The sequence below is a fragment of the Taudactylus pleione genome, unplaced genomic scaffold, assembly GCF_031769625.1.
Source record: "Taudactylus pleione unplaced genomic scaffold, aTauple2 ptg001392l, whole genome shotgun sequence".
NCBI classification, from domain to species: Eukaryota; Metazoa; Chordata; class Amphibia; order Anura; family Myobatrachidae; genus Taudactylus; species Taudactylus pleione.
Window position 1 is genome coordinate 317,018 of NW_028285792.1, and position 15,377 is coordinate 332,394.

Below are 15,377 nucleotides of genomic sequence, written 5' to 3' on the forward strand. Positions count from 1 at the left end.
TGTGATCATTATCAGTGTATACTCAGTATTATTATACAGAGCAGTGTGATCATTATCAGTGTATATTCAGTATTATTATACAGAGCGGTGTGACCATTATCAGTGTATACTCAGTATTATTATACAGAGCAGTGTGATCATTATCAGTGTATACTCAGTATTATTATACAGAGCAGTGTGATCATTATCAGTGTATATTCAGTATTATTATACAGAGCGGTGTGACCATTATCAGTGTATACTCAGTATTATTATACAGAGCGGTGTGATCATTATCAGTGTATACTCAGTATTATTATACAGAGCAGTGTGACCATTATCAGTGTATATTCAGTATTATTATACAGTGCAGTGTGATCATTATCAGTGTATATTCAGTATTATTATACAGTGCAGTGTGATCATTATCAGTGTATATTCAGTATTATTATACAGAGCAGTGTGACCATTATCAGTGTATACTCAGTATTATTATACAGAGCAGTGTGACCATTATCAGTGTATACTCAGTATTATTATACAGAGCAGTGTGACCATTATCAGTGTATATTCAGTATTATTATACAGTGCAGTGTGATCATTATCAGTGTATACTCAGTATTATTATACAGAGCAGTGTGACCATTATCAGTGTATACTCAGTATTATTATACAGAGCGGTGTGACCATTATCAGTGTATACTCAGTATTATTATACATGAAATTGGTTTCCGTACCCGGATCATCCTCATGATTTGCGGACTGTCTGTGGGCTGTGCCAGGCGGATATTATAGTCCATCTTCTGATGAGCTGTTTCTATGAGAGATGAGACATATTAATATAGATTTAAATTTCAAAGAAAAAAAATGTATCATTAGATCTCTAATCGGGTTGGGTACAGGATGCTGGCAGTCGGGGAGGCTGGCAGTCGGGGAGGCTGGCGGTGGGGAGGCTGGAGGTGGGGAGGCTGGCAGTGGGGAGGTTGGCAGTCAGAATACCGGGGCTGGGATCCCAAAAGGGTTTACATACCGACACTTGTTAGTCCATATGCTAACCCTCCCCCTCTCCCTAACCCTAACCCTCCCTCTTTGGTGCCTAACCCTAACCCCCAAATCTAACCATCTCCTATCCCCCGATACTTACACCCCACTTAAATCGATGCAGAGCCGGATACAGGGGTTGGGTCAGTAAGCTCAGTCATCACAGAATTATTTGCCCCCCCTGATTTCTGCTTATGGATCATGAGCTTTCCAGATAAGAGAGCCAATGCAACATAATGTGACCTGGGGGCACTACAATGGTGCAAAATGTGACCTGGGGGCACTACAATGGTGCAAAATGTGACCTGGGGGCACTACAATGGTGCAAAATGTGACCTGGGGGCACTACAATGGTGCAAAATGTGACCTGGGGGCACTACAATGGTGCAAAAGTGACCTGGGGGCACTACAGTGGTGCAAAATGTGACCTGGGGGCAATACAATGGTGCAAAATGTGACCTGGGGGCAATACAATGGTGCAAAATGTGACCTGGGGGCACTACAATGGTGCAAAATGTGACCTGGGGGCAATACAATGGTGCAAAATGTGACCTGGGGGCACTACAGTGGGGCAAAATGTGACCTGGGGGCACTACAATGGTGCAAAATGTGACCTGGGGCAATACAATGGTGCAAAATGTGACCTGGGGGCAATACAATGGTGCAAAATGTGACCTGGGGGCACTACAGTGGTGCAAAATGTGACCTGGGGGCACTACAATGGTGCAAAATGTGACCTGGGGGCACTACAATGGTGCAAAAGTGACCTGGGGGCAATACAATGGTGCAAAATGTGACCTGGGGGCACTACAGTGGTGCAAAATGTGACCTGGGGGCACTACAATGTAACATAAACTAGGGAACAATTATGCCTAAAATGAACATAAGCTGTGGGGAGGTGCAGGTGCCCCTTACAAATGTTGCTAAATAGCCAACAAAGTTCTAGTAACATCATACTTGCTGACTCTCTCTGAAATATTAACAATGTTCCTGACTCCCTAAAGCAGGGATGGGGAACCTCAGGCCCGGGGTCCGTATAAGGCCCCCAGAATCATTTGGTCTGGCCCTCTGAACTTCTTTCTGTTAGCCTCATCTGGATAGCTGGGTGCCTATAATGTCCCCCTGCAGCCAGAATCTATGCAGCAGTGCCACCTGGAACAGTCACACTGCTGCCCTGACAGCTCCCCGGAGCATCCTCAGGATGCTCCAGGCATTGCTGTAATCACTGGCGATTGTGGCTCCATCCCCGTGTGACATCACACAGAGGGGGTGTGGCCTGCACTGGGCCCACGAATAATGTTATATATATCAAAATGGCCCTCGGCAGAAAAAAGGTTCCCCACCCCTGCCCTAAAGAGTCTAGGGGGTAAATTTACTAAGCTGAGAGCTTGGCCATTTTTTCCCACTGTCAAAATTACTAATGTCAAACTCGGGAGAAAGATTTCCTTTGCTACGGAAAAATACTGGAGAGTTAGCAAACTCAATTCACCATCGCAAAACTCGAGAACCTTTTCACTGGTGAAGATAGGATTCTGGAATTTACCAAGCAGAGAGTTTCTAAACTCTCATGAAAAGTGAAAACTCTCCTATAAAAACTTGTGAAATAAATACACCTGCCTGTTATCTGCGAGTTTGGCAGAAACATACAGAGATCGCTGTGATCCATGTAAGTTTCTGCCTGTAAATATAGAAAATAATTTTAAATATCCAAAACAAAATGACATAGGGTCCCCCCCTAAAGCTTAACCAGCCCCAGGTTTGCCAGCCTGTCCTGGTTTCTAACATAACGGGGAACAAAATGTGTAGGGTTCCCCGTCATTTAGAAACCAACACCAGGCTGCAGGGACAGTCCTGATTTTAAATATAGGGGGGGGGGAATGACTCCATGGATTACTGCGGAGACCAGCGCCAGGATATAGGTGAGCATGAAATCTTTTTTGCAGGGCCAGTCAACACGGATTCTACTGGAGAAGAGGACAGAAACATCTGGTATAGGTAAGTATGTGTGAATGGGTACGTGTGTGTAATAAAGTTATACTTTGCACGGTGTGTGTGTTTTGTGTATTTAACTATTTATTTTACAGTGGGGGTACAGGTGCCTCCCGTCTGCTGGCACTTGTAGTTCCACAAGTGCCAAAGGGCAGCATGCTGGCACCTGTAGTTCCACTGTAAAATACAATATTTAAATTATATTTCCCCACTTTATTAACCCCATACCCAATGCTCCAGCGGTGCAGAGAAGAGCCCCAGGTTTCAGACCAAGCCTGGGGTTAAGGGAGAGGGGGGACACCTTTTTTGGGGGGTCCCCACCTCCCCTGAGATCCTTGGCTTGGCCTGACCGGCTTGGGCTGCTGATGCTTTGGACCTGGAGCACGGTAAAAGGGCCGTTTTGGGTCTGGTGCTGGTTTTAAATATAGGGGAGACCCTACGTAATCCCCCCCCCCTATATATAAAATCAGGACTGTCCCTGCAGCCTGGTGTTGGTTTCTAAATTACGGGAGAACCACACACATTTTGTTCCCCGTAATCTTAGAAACCAGGACAGGCTGGCAAGCCTGGGGCTGGTTAAGATTTAGTGGGGGGGCTATGTCATTTTTTTTTTTTTTAACCAGTTTTTTTACAGTTACAAGTACAACACAAGCAGCCTTCACATATCTCACTGATCTATCTCACTGATATGTGCAGGCTGCTAGCTCAGCAGAGTGTTGCAGAGAGAAGACACAGCAATCTCAGGTGAGTCATCTCCTGCAAAACCTGTTATCCGGGGGAGAAATCTCGTTCTGCTTCACCGTCGGACGTCTCACTCTCAGCTAAACTCACTTCTTGGTAAATTTGAGAGTCTCAGGAGCTTCAAATCACCCGAGTTTAGGTGACGCTAATCGAGTTGAAAAAGAAGCAGACTCTCCCAGACTCGATTCTTAGTAAATGTATCCCTAGTAATCTCCCTGATTGCACCTTTCCCCCATTATGTAGCTGTTTATATACTGTATATATAATAGGGATCACAAAATACGTGCTATAGAGCGTTTTTACATGCTACAGGCATTTGTGGACCTGGTTCTTAAAACAGCGGGTCCCGCAGGACGTGCTCTGCTGTGTGAGCTGCAGCAGCCGAACGGAGCCCGGCAGCGTGTCCCCAGCCAATGGCGGCCTGGCAGCAGCGTGTCCCCAGCCAATGGCGGCCTGGCAGCAGCGTGTCCCCAGCCACTCGTGAACTGGCAGCGAGCCCTGATACCTCCTGTTTCCCTCCTTGCCCACCAGCGCGCTCTCCCCGAGTCTGTCACAGTCTGCACTGCATTGGTCATCTCTTCCTTGGCTGCACTCTACCCCAACTACCTACCCCCAGCACTGTCCCAACTGCTTCCTGCCCTCACACCCCCCCCATTTTATGAGAAGTACCCACATTTTTTAGAGTGAGGGGTCCCAAGGACCCACAAATGTTTTTGCTCAGTGCAATCACTGACATAGATATATATATATATTATATACACATTTATACATTCAAATTGGATCATTAGTGTAATTTCCCTGCATAGTTATATGGCACAATGGGCGTGATTCAGAGATGCTCGCAAAAAGCGAGCGCTTGCTCTGAATCAGGGCGGGCGCAGTTTTTTTTAGGAGCGGTCTCCCTGCCGCTCGCATAGCTGTGGGTGACCACCCACAGCTATAGCGAGCGGCCATGATGATGGTCATGATGGTCAAGACCATCGTGACCATCGGGCTTGCGACGAGACCCTTGTGGTAGGGTCTCATGGCTGCAAGCCCCAGAGAGCTTCTGGCTCAAATAGAACCGGAAGCTTTCTCACTGACATCACTGGTGATGTCAGTGGGGCCACCCACAAACGGCAGGCGTTCGCTTGGGAATGCCTCCATTTGTGAAGCCACCCCCCCGGCCACGCCTACAAAATGGGGCAAGCTGTCGATCAACATCGACAGCCGCCCCTTTTGTAGTGAGTCCTGGAGCGAGCGCACACACCACGCGTGTGCACTGGGCCACCATTGACCCGCTTGCGAGCGGGTCTGAATCAGGCCCTATGATCCCTATGGCTACAGGCGTTTTCTGAAAAGTATCAGTGTGTTTTTTTGTCAACCGGTAGATCTTACTGAGTAGTGATGGGAAATTAGTTCATTTTGGTGATTAGGTCATTATGATCTAGTTCACTCAAAAGATCAGTTCATTTAGGTCATTACATTACTGGCTCTGATACGCTGCTGAGAGAAGTGATTGGAAACAGAACTGGTCTATTACACATACAGTATGGCATTTCTACTAGATGATTCTTGTTCCAATGATCAGATATGTTTAATATGTCTGATCTTTTAATATTTTAAAAAAAAAGCAATCACTTATACAGCAAAGTAGTAGTGATAGGTGTAGCTCTGCAATGTTCATTATTTTTGAGAGAGACCCAAATTAAGAATATTGTCACCTGTCACTTTTTCTTGCTATTAGAGCATAGTAATTGGGAAGAAAAAACAGTAATTGTAAAAATCCCATACTGTACCTTTATCCCATCTTATTTTTAATTGCACCCATTAATTTCACTGAATGCACACCTGGGCTAGATTAAAAATGGGGTTGATGGGACTACACAGCTCCAGGCCTTCATATAAACATAGGCCCATCATCATTACAGCATTATGGTACCCAGCTGCCTCGCTGGCACACAGTCGGCTATAAATCATAAGTATTCTAATGGCATTTCTGTTTTCCTCTCAAAAATATAACATTTTTCTATTTTTCAGTATTTAGGGAGATAATGGGTGGGATAGTGTAGGGGTTGTATATGCAAGCTTCTATCATTTATTTAGCACTAGTCTATAAAATGACAGAAGCTGATTGGTTGCTATGGGCAACTTTCATTTGATCTTTCTTGAAGGTTTGATACATCTCCTCCTATGTCTTGTGGAATAAACAAAACTACAGTATATAGCATGCAGCACTCAGCACTTGATCTGATGGGGAATGTATCATGTGACTTGTGAGCTACATGATCCACTCACTGGCCTAAACGAACTACTGACCTATATACCAGGAGAATAATGACTCATGAGCTCTACAGAATCCTCTCAATGTCTGATCATAGCAGTGCCACCTGTGGTCATTTAGCAGTACTGACTCATGATGAATGTATGAGGGAGCTGATAGGGAATGTATCATATGACTTACATGAGTCACTGACCTAATCGAACTACTGAACTAGATGCCTGGAGAATGACTCCATGAGTCATCATGACAATCTAGTTCAATCAGCTGCACATAGCCCTCACAAAGTCTGAGCATAGCAGTGCCACCTGTGGTCTTTTAGCAGTACTGACTCATGCCTAATGGAGCTGCTGTGCTCTCTTTGCCAGAGCTGTGATCTAAGTGAACTAGTTCATTTTGAACTGATCATATGTGAACTACCCATCACTATTACTGATTGCTTTGAGGCTCATTACCATATGGATGTAAGTCAGTTCTATGACACGCCTCTCACATGTAATAGTACATGCCCACTTTACCACAGTGCTCATAGGTGTTGCTTTCAAAATCTCCCTGAAATGCTTTTTGAAAAGTAGGTAAGTATGTGATACATCCCTGACTGTAAATATTTAACCATTTGGACCACTTACTGTACTTACACACATGGTCAGGGCCGCCATCAGGGGGGGTAGAGAAAGGAGGACCCAGGTGCAGCGGTGCGGTAGGTAGAATTGGCATGATTATGGTGACCGTGACGGCTGCGAGGTGGAGCTCGCGGACTGACAACCGATCAGGAGCCTCCGCTCTTGATTGGCTGCCAGTCTGTGATGTGATTTGCTCACAGCGGCGCTATCTTTGAAATGCCGCTGCCGGTACAGCACGGAGCTGCTGCACTACTGCCAGAGCCACCCAGACCCCTCTCTGCTCTCTTTCCATATTTCTCTCGGCGCTGATTCAGGCAGGCAGGCTGACATATAAACCACATAGCCATGTGCTCTCTCCAGTCCAGCCAGCCTTCCCTGTCCCCCTCCTAGTCAGGCCAGCCCTCTATGTCCCCCTCCTAGCCCAGCCAGCCTTCCCTGTCCCCCCCCCTCCTAGCCCAGCCAGCCTTCCCTGTCCACCCCCCTCCTAGTCCAGCCAGCCTTCCCTGTCCCCCTTCTAGTCCAGCCAGCCTTCCCTGTCCCCCTCCTAGTCCAGCCAGCCTTCCCTGTCCCCCTCCTAGTCCAGCCAGCCTTCCCTGTCCCCCTCCTAGTCCAGCCAGCCTTCCCTGTCCCCCTCCTAGTCCAGCCAGCCTTCCCTGTTTCCCTCCTAGTCCAGCCAGCCTTCCCTGTCCCCTCCTAGTCCAGCCAGCCTTCCCTGTCCCCCTCCTAATCAGGCCAGCCCTTTATGTCCCCACTCCTAGTCCAGCCAGCCTTCCATGTCCCCACTCCTAGTCCAGACAGCCTTCCCTGTCCCCCTCCTAGTCCTGCCAGCCTTTCCTGTCCCCCTCCTAGTCAGGCCAGCCCTCTATGTCCCCCTCTTATTCCAGCCAGCCTTCCCTGTTCCCCCCTCCTAGTCCAGCCAGCCTTCCCTGTCCCCCCTCCTAGTCCAGCCAGCCTTCCCTGTCCCCCCCTTAGTCCAGCCAGCCTTCCCTGTCCCTCCTTAGTCCAGCCAGCCTTCCCTGTCCCCCCCTTAGTCCAGCCAGCCTTCCCTGTCCCCCCTCCTAGTCCAGCCAGCCTTTCCTGTCCCCCCTCCTAGTCCAGCCAGCCTTCCCTGTCCCCCTCTTAGTCCAGCCAGCCTTCCCTGTCCCTCCTTAGTCCAGCCAGCCTTCCCTGTCCCCCCTTAGTCCAGCCAGCCTTCCCTGTCCCCCCCCTAGTCCAGCCAGCCTTCCCTGTCCCCCCCTTAGTCCAGCCAGCCTTCCCTGTCCCTCCTTAGTCCATCCAGCCTTCCCTGTCCCCCCTTAGTCCAGCCAGCCTTCCCTGTCCCCCCTTAGTCCAGCCAGCCTTCCCTGTCCCCCCCTTAGTCCAGCCAGCCTTCCCTGTCCCCCCTTTGCATTGGCTCCGGACAGAGGGACTTTCAGGTGTAACACCCAGAAGCACCTTTGGCGACCTTCTGCGCATACTCAGAAGGCCGCGGTCCACTGGGGATGATGGGAGGGATCTGATCGGATCCCTACCAAGTGGGAGCATCCTAATAAGAAGCCCATAGGCTGCTATTGGGTAACGCCACTGATGGTGCATTTCTGCAATCTAGTCAGAGTTGTTCCCATACAGAACTCTGTACTGTCAGTGCGGCTCCCTTAGCTCTACGTACCCGTGACAGACACAGCTGTTGTGGTTTCACTGTAAGTTCTCAATCTGCCTATTGCAATTATTGGCAGGATAGTGCAGGCATGTGCGTAATTACTATGGGTGCAAGGGCTGCGGCTGCTATTAATTAATATTAATATATTAATGTTACAGTTAATATTTTTTCCCCTTTTCTGGACTTTAATGAACTGTGCAGCAACCTGATCATATAGAGGGACTGGGCAAAGATTCTCCGATAAGACTAAAAAGGGGGAGTCCTGTCTACAGAGGAGAGTTGAAGAGTCACAGGGGCAGGAGAGAGGAGGAGCGCCATTCTGGATACCTGAGGTGCAGCGGGTCTGGTGATGGAGTGCATTGTGAGGACCATGGTGGGAGCTGTTCCTCCGGTGTGGGTCTGGTGATGGAATGCATCATGAGGACCATGTTGGGAGCTGTTCCTCCGGTGTGTGTCTGGTGATGGAGCGCATTGTGAGGACCATGGTGGGAGCTGTTCCTCCGGTGTGGGTCTGGTGATGGAATGCATCGTGAGGACCATGTTGGGAGCTGTTCCTCCGGTGTGGGTCTGGTGATGGAGCGCATTGTGAGGACCATGGTGGGAGCTGTTCCTCCAGTGTGGGTCTGGTGATGGAATGCATCGTGAGGACCATGTTGGGAGCTGTTCCTCCGGTGTGGGTCTGGTGATGGAGCGCATTGTGAGGACCATGGTGGGAGCTGTTCCTCCGGTGTGGGTCTGGTGATGGAATGCATCGTGAGGACCATGGTGGGAGCTGTTCCTCCGGTGTGGGTCTGGTGATGGAGCGCATTGTGAGGACCATGGTGGGAGCTGTTCCTCCGGTGTGGGTCTGGTGATGGAGCTCATCGTGAGGACCATGGTAGGAGCTGTTCCTCCGGTGTTTTGGTCGGCTTCCGGCTCTGAGTGACAGCGGCCACTCACCGCTACCACAGTGCTACAGCAGGGGGAGCAGCTGAGTTCAGGAAAGAGTCCCAGCACACAGAGAAGCAGGTCGCCATCCCATACAGAAGAATCCCACAGCACTGGCAGTCCTTTCCCCCACATCACCCACAACCTGCGCCTGGAGAAGTTGGTAAATCAGCTCAGCTTACGTCTAACACTGAGCCACAACTAGCACCACACTGAGACACCATAGACTGCAGAGAAACTCAAATCACACCAGGATCAGCAGTTAGACTACACTACTCAGAGCCAGGGGTGTAACTAGGGGTGTGCGAGCAGTGCGGCCGCACATAGGCAAGTTCTAAACTTTATTGTGTTCTGCTGGGAGAACACATCTCAGAACAGGCACTGGAGCCAGAGAAGGGACCAGAGCACCGGAAAAAGATGCCGGGTTACCTGCACACACTGACTCAGGTAAGTGTCACCTGCTATTCACCACTGTGAGGTGGAATTTGATGAATAGCAAAATGTTCTTATCCCCATACTAATGTATCCATACTAATCTACTAATGTGCCCATACTAATGTACTACTGTACCCATACTAATGTACCCATACTACTGTACCCATACTAATGTACTAATACTAATGTATCCATACTAATGTACTAATGTACCCATACTAATGTATTACTGTACCCATACTAATGTACCCATACTACTGTACCCATACTACTGTACTAATGTACTAATACTAATGTACTAATGTACCCATACTAATGTACCCATACTAATGTACTACTGTACCCATACTAATGTACTAATGTACCCATACTAATGTACTAATGTACTAATGTCTTCATACTAATGTACTACTGTACCCATACTAATGTACCCATACTATTGTACTACTGCACCCATACTAATATACTACTGCACCCATACTAATATACTACTGTACCCATACTAATGTACTAATACTAATGTACTAATATACTACTGTACCCATACTAATGTACTAATACTAATGTACTACTGTACCCATATTAATGTACCCATACTAATATACTACTGTACCCATACTAATGTACTCGTACTAATGTACCTATACTAATGTACTAATGTACCCATACTAATGTACCCATACTAATGTACCCATACTACTGTACTAATGTACTAATACTAATGTATCCATACTAATGTACTAATGTACTCATACTAATGTACCCATACTAATGTACTACTGTACCCATACTAATGTACTAATGTACCCATACTAATGTACTAATGTCCCCATACTAATGAACTACTGTACCCATACTAATGTACCCATACTAATATACTACTGTACCCATACTAATGTACTAATGTACCCATACTAATGTACTAATGTACTAATGTCCCCATACTAATGTACTACTGTACCCATACTAATGTACCCATACTACTGTACCCATACTACTGTACTATTGTACCCATACTAATATACTACTGCACCCATACTAATATACTACTGTACCCATACTAATGCAGGGCCGGATTAACAATGGGGCGGGTGGAGCTGCAGCTCCAGGCCCTCCCATGAAAATAGGCCCACACCACCAAGAAGGATCCGCTGGAGACAGGAATAATTTTTTTTTCCTGTTGGAACAAGCGGCCGTCCGATGACCTGCCCTTACAAACCCCACACCCATCAACTACCTGCAGTCCGCACCACCCCCCCCCCCCCATCCGGGAAAACCTAGTCCTGGCTGCCTTGATTATGTATAGAGCGGCGCAGTAGAAGGCTTTGCTTCACAAGCCCTCCCTGCGCCGCGTAGTGTGCCTCAGCTCCTCCTCTTTGCCATGTGATGTCTAGCCACGTGACGTCACATAGGCGCCGCCGCGCCGGGCTCTCGTGGGTGGTTGTCGGAATAAGGAGGAGACGGACCTGACACCAAGAGCACCTGACCTTCCTGTCAGTGCAGTGCCAGTGGGGAGAAGACCCGTGGAAGCCGAAGGTGCAAGCATGGAAGAGGGGTCGAGGCAGAGGAACAGACAAGAGAGAAGAAGGTAAGTGAACTACGGAGGGGGGTGCAGAGTGAGGGGGGGAGGGGAGGAAGCAGAGGGGTGCAGAGAGGGGGGAGGGAATGAACACCATAATGGACACAAAGAGGGATTTATACTAATGGATACAGAGGGAGGAAGGACATAATGCAGACAGATGAGGGGACATAATGATAAACACAGAAGGGGGCATAATAATGGATATGGGTAGGCACATGAAAATGAACACAGGGGGATGGCACATACTAATGGACAGAGGCAGGGCATGATTAACATAGAGGGGGGAACATAATAATGGGGATGGGGGCTATAATAATGGACACGGTGGGGGAAGACATAATAATGGATACAGGGGGGAAAGACATAATAATGCACACAGATGGGGGGCATAATAATGAACACAGGGGACACCCACATAATAATGGATACAGAGGGGGTGCGGCACATACTAATGGACACTGTGGGGGCATAATAAAGAACACGGGGGAACATAATGAACACAGAGGGGGGTGGGGCATACTAATTGACACAGAGGGGGAAGGACATAATAATGCACACAGATAGGGGGACATAATAGACACATAGGGGACATAATAATGGACACAGAGGGGGGAATAATAAATAACAGTAGGGGGACATAATAATGGACACATGGGGTATGGCACATACTAATGTACACAGAGGGGGGAATAATAAATAACAGTAGGGGGACATAATAATGGACACATGGGGTATGGCACATACTAATGGACACTGACCGGAGGCATAATGAAGAACACACGGGGGGCATAATAATGGACACAGAGGGGGGTGGCACATACTAATGGACACAGAAGGGGAATAATAACACAGAGGGGGAACATAATAATGGACACGGGGGGGCATAATAATAGAGACAGAGGGGGGTGGCACATACTAATGGACACAGAAGGGGAATAATAACACAGAGGGGGAACATAATAATGGACACGGGGGGGCATAATAATAGAGACAGAGGGGGTATGGCACACATTAATGGACACAGACTAAGGGCATAATAATGGACACAGGGGGGATGGCACATACTAGTGGACAGAGAGGGGGGGCATAATAATGGACAAAGGGTGAGGGACACAATAATGAACACGGGGGACATAATAATGTACACATGGGGGAAAAAAATAATGGACACAGAGGAGGGGGGAGTACATAATAATGGACACAGGAGGGGTAGCACAACACAGAACATACAGATGAGGGGGCAGCACAACACAGAACATACAGATGAGATGTGAGTGAGGGGTATTTGTGTGTCTGTTGTGTGGTCAGGGAATGATGTGAGTGAGGGGTATTTGTGTGTCTGTTGTGTGGTCAGGGAATTATGTGAGTGAGGGGTATTTGTGTGTCTGTTGTGTGGTCAGGGAATTATGTGAGTGAGGGGTATTTGTGTGTCTGTTGTGTGGTCAGGGAATGATGTGAGTGAGGGGTATTTGTGTGTCTGTTGTGTGGTCAGGGAAGTGTCTGTTGTGTGGTCAGGGAATGATGTGAGTGAGGGGTATTTGTGTGTCTGTTGTGTGGTCAGGGAATGATGTGAGTGAGGGGTATTTGTGTGTCTGTTGTGTGGTCAGGGAATGATGTGAGTGAGGGGTATTTGTGTGTCTGTTGTGTGGTCAGGGAATGATGTGAGTGAGGGGTATTTGTGTGTCTGTTGTGTGGTCAGGGAATGATGTGAGTGAGGGGTATTTGTGTGTCTGTTGTGTGGTCAGGGAATGATGTGAGTGAGGGGTATTTGTGTGTCTGTTGTGTGGTCAGGGAATGATGTGAGTGAGGGGTATTTGTGTGTCTGTTGTGTGGTCAGGGAATGATGTGAGTGAGGGGTATTTGTGTGTCTGTTGTGTGGTCAGGGAATGATGTGAGTGAGGGGTATTTGTGTGTCTGTTGAGTGGTCAGGGAATGATGTGAGTGAGGGGTATTTGTGTGTCTGTTGTGTGGTCAGGGAATGATGTGAGTGAGGGGTATTTGTGTGTCTGTTGTGTGGTCAGGGAATGATGTGAGTGAGGGGTATTTGTGTGTCTGTTGTGTGGTCAGGGAATGATGTGAGTGAGGGGTATTTGTGTGTCTGTTGTGTGGTCAGGGAATGATGTGAGTGAGGGGTATTTGTGTGTCTGTTGTGTGGTCAGGGAATGATGTGAGTGAGGGGTATTTGTGTGTCTGTTGTGTGGTCAGGGAATGATGTGAGTGAGGGGTATTTGTGTGTCTGTTGTGTGGTCAGGGAATGATGTGAGTGAGGGGTATTTGTGTGTCTGTTGTGTGGTCAGGGAATGATGTGAGTGAGGGGTATTTGTGTGTCTGTTGTGTGGTCAGGGAATGATGTGAGTGAGGGGTATTTGTGTTTCTGTTGTGTGGTCAGGGAATGATGTGAGTGAGGGGTATTTGTGTGTCTGTTGTGTGGTCAGGGAATGATGTGAGTGAGGGGTATTTGTGTGTCTGTTGTGTGGTCAGGGAATGATGTGAGTGAGGGGTATTTGTGTGTCTGTTGTGTGGTCAGGGAATGATGTGAGTGAGGGGTATTTGTGTGTCTGTTGTGTGGTCAGGGAATGATGTGAGTGAGGGGTATTTGTGTGTCTGTTGTGTGGTCAGGGAATGATGTGAGTGAGGGGTATTTGTGTGTCTGTTGTGTGGTCAGGGAATGATGTGAGTGAGGGGTATTTGTGTGTCTGTTGTGTGGTCAGGGAATGATGTGAGTGAGGGGTATTTGTGTGTCTGTTGTGTGGTCAGGGAATGATGTGAATGAGGGGTATTTGTGTGTCTGTTGTGTGGTCAGGGAATGATGTGAGTGAGGGGTATTTGTGTGTCTGTTGTGTGGTCAGGGAATGATGTGAGTGAGGGGTATTTGTGTGTCTGTTGTGTGGTCAGGGAATGATGTGAGTGAGGGGTATTTGTGTGTCTGTTGTGTGGTCAGGGAATGATGTGAGTGAGGGGTATTTGTGTGTCTGTTGTGTGGTCAGGGAATGATGTGAGTGAGGGGTATTTGTGTGTCTGTTGTGTGGTCAGGGAATGATGTGAGTGAGGGGTATTTGTGTTTCTGTTGTGTGGTCAGGGAATGATGTGAGTGAGGGGTATTTGTGTGTCTGTTGAGTGGTCAGGGAATGATGTGAGTGAGGGGTATTTGTGTGTCTGTTGTGTGGTCAGGGAATGATGTGAGTGAGGGGTATTTGTGTGTCTGTTGTGTGGTCAGGGAATGATGTGAGTGAGGGGTATTTGTGTGTCTGTTGTGTGGTCAGGGAATGATGTGAGTGAGGGGTATTTGTGTGTCTGTTGTGTGGTCAGGGAATGATGTGAGTGAGGGGTATTTGTGTGTCTGTTGAGTGGTCAGGGAATGATGTGAGTGAGGGGTATTTGTGTGTCTGTTGTGTGGTCAGGGAAGTGTCTGTTGTGTGGTCAGGGAATGATGTGAGTGAGGGGTATTTGTGTGTCTGTTGAGTGGTCAGGGAATGATGTGAGTGAGGGGTATTTGTGTGTCTGTTGTGTGGTCAGGGAATGATGTGAGTGAGGGGTATTTGTGTGTCTGTTGTGTGGTCAGGGAATGATGTGAGTGAGGGGTATTTGTGTGTCTGTTGTGTGGTCAGGGAATGATGTGAGTGAGGGGTATTTGTGTGTCTGTTGTGTGGTCAGGGAATGATGTGAGTGAGGGGTATTTGTGTGTCTGTTGTGTGGTCAGGGAATGATGTGAGTGAGGGGTATTTGTGTGTCTGTTGTGTGGTCAGGGAATGATGTGAGTGAGGGGTATTTGTGCGTCGGTTACCTGGTCAGGGCATGATGGCAAGTGAGGGGTATTTGTGCATCTGTTATGAGGGGTATATCAGTGTGTCAGCATTAGGGTCAGGAAGTGGTGGTGAGAGGGATCACAGATGTTGAAATATGGGGCCGGTGAGCGATAGTGAATGATGGGTACTTCAGTGTTTGAGAGATGGCCTCCATGAGTGGTAGTGGGTAAGAGGTTCAGCATATAGCATTGATTGAGGGGTGAAAGGTGTTTCAGTGGGTGGTGGGTAATGTAGTGTAGTACAGGCAGCAATACTTACATCTGTGCCTACACAAAGGTAGTGCGATAGGTGACTACTATCGGCCTACCAATATGTATGTGGGGGGGGCACATATATATATATATATATATATATG

General features: G+C 47.9%; 1 protein-coding gene across 1 annotated transcript in view; it reads right to left on the reverse strand.

Annotated features, from left to right (window-relative positions):
- LOC148442758 (thialysine N-epsilon-acetyltransferase-like) overlaps nucleotides 1-15,377 on the reverse strand; it is a 105,136-nt gene that overhangs the window by 23,915 nt on the left and 65,844 nt on the right. The window contains exon 2 of the mRNA XM_088463518.1: nucleotides 717-796. Within this exon, the coding sequence (XP_088319644.1) occupies nucleotides 717-779 (63 nt within the window). The 5' untranslated portion in view covers nucleotides 780-796. The remainder of the gene's footprint in view (nucleotides 1-716; nucleotides 797-15,377) is intronic.